Genomic DNA, 1,319 nt, shown 5'->3' on the forward strand with positions numbered 1-1,319 from the left:
CTACAGAAACCTCCCCTTTTTCTCCAACCACCCACCGACAAAATCATACGCCGTCACCATCGTATCCCCAAACTCCCCGGGATAAGACTCGCATTCAGTACAAGTATCAATCGTATGCTGTGCACCTTCAACAAACGCAATCGAGGTATCATTCCCCGGCGCATTCAAATGAAGCTTCTCCGCATTCAGATACTCCCAGTGCCCCGTCATACCCATCGTCAGCAACGGAACCCTAACGCCCCTGATTGAAGCCAACGGCGCCGTCTGGCTGGATGCGTAATCGATCCCGTCGAAGCCATCCACTCGGTACGCAAAGTCTGATGTAACTCGGATGGCCAGCGTAGACAAGTATCGCTTCACGGTTGTTTTAATAGCGCCATCTAGGAACTTATTGGCCAGAGAGCCAAGTGTGTTGGAGGTTCGGACGGAGGGGATGATTTGGGTCGTTGTGGAGCCGTTCTTGTGCAGGAGCGGCCAGGCGTGTGTGGTGTGTGCTAAGAACCGAGTGTCCTGGGAGAAGAACTTGTTGTTGAAGCCGATGTAGGAAGCGTCCGGGATGAAGAGGGGCTCATCGTCGCTGAAGGTGCCGTTTCCGGCCTCGATGGCGTCGAGGCGGGAGAGCGCGTGATCGAGGATACGGTTATTGCGCGCGACTACCCCGGTCTGGAAGGTTTTCTGGAATGCAGCGGAGTAGTTTGCGCCATTGGAGGTGTATCCATTGGCGGGGGAGTAGAGGTTCAGCGACTGGTTGATCTTCGAACCCGTTGATTCGTCTTCGATGGCTGGGTTCAAACTGAGGAGGGACATGGTCGAAAGGCCGTAGTTGCAGTCAAGCAGCATGAGGCCGTCAGCGGGCTTCAACCCAGCCAGTTGGTTCGAGCAGGGGTAGATTTTCTCTGCGCCCTGGCAAGCCTGGACACCGTTCTCGGCGATGTTCTGATACGCGGCCATCATGGCTCCTCCGCCGCTGTGGCCGAGGATGACGACTTTGTCGAACTCGGTCTGGTTGCGCAGGTAGCTCATGCCCTCGCCCACGTTGAGCATCATCTCCTCGAAGTCTAGATCCGTCATGTAGCCACTCTTACTAGCATCATTGTTGGCGCAGAAAGCTGTGTAGCCACGTTTCGGAAGCTCCGTGCAAGCCGAAAAGCTCAGGTAGTCTTCTTCGGCGTGCATCACGTAGACTGCGATGCGGGATTTGGCGCTGTTGGTAGATGGCCGATAGATGCCACCGACCACGCCACTGCCGACATCCACCAGCTCAGGGGTTGGAAGGGATGAGGTCTTTGCTGAGGCTCCTGGGAAATAAGAGCCCAGGG

General features: G+C 56.0%; 1 protein-coding gene across 1 annotated transcript; it reads right to left on the reverse strand.

Moving 5' to 3' along the window:
* Positions 1–1,176, reverse strand: P170DRAFT_368349 (uncharacterized protein; the record flags this gene model as incomplete). The annotated part of the gene is made up of 2 exons (XM_024844854.1): positions 1–387; positions 427–1,176. The coding sequence occupies 2 exons, from the start codon at positions 1,174–1,176 to the stop codon at positions 1–3; spliced, it is 1,137 nt and encodes a 378-aa protein (XP_024699627.1).
* Positions 1,177–1,319: the final 143 nt, after the last annotated feature.

Source organism: Aspergillus steynii, assembly GCF_002849105.1.
Source record: "Aspergillus steynii IBT 23096 chromosome Unknown P170scaffold_9, whole genome shotgun sequence".
NCBI classification, from domain to species: domain Eukaryota; kingdom Fungi; phylum Ascomycota; class Eurotiomycetes; order Eurotiales; family Aspergillaceae; genus Aspergillus; species Aspergillus steynii.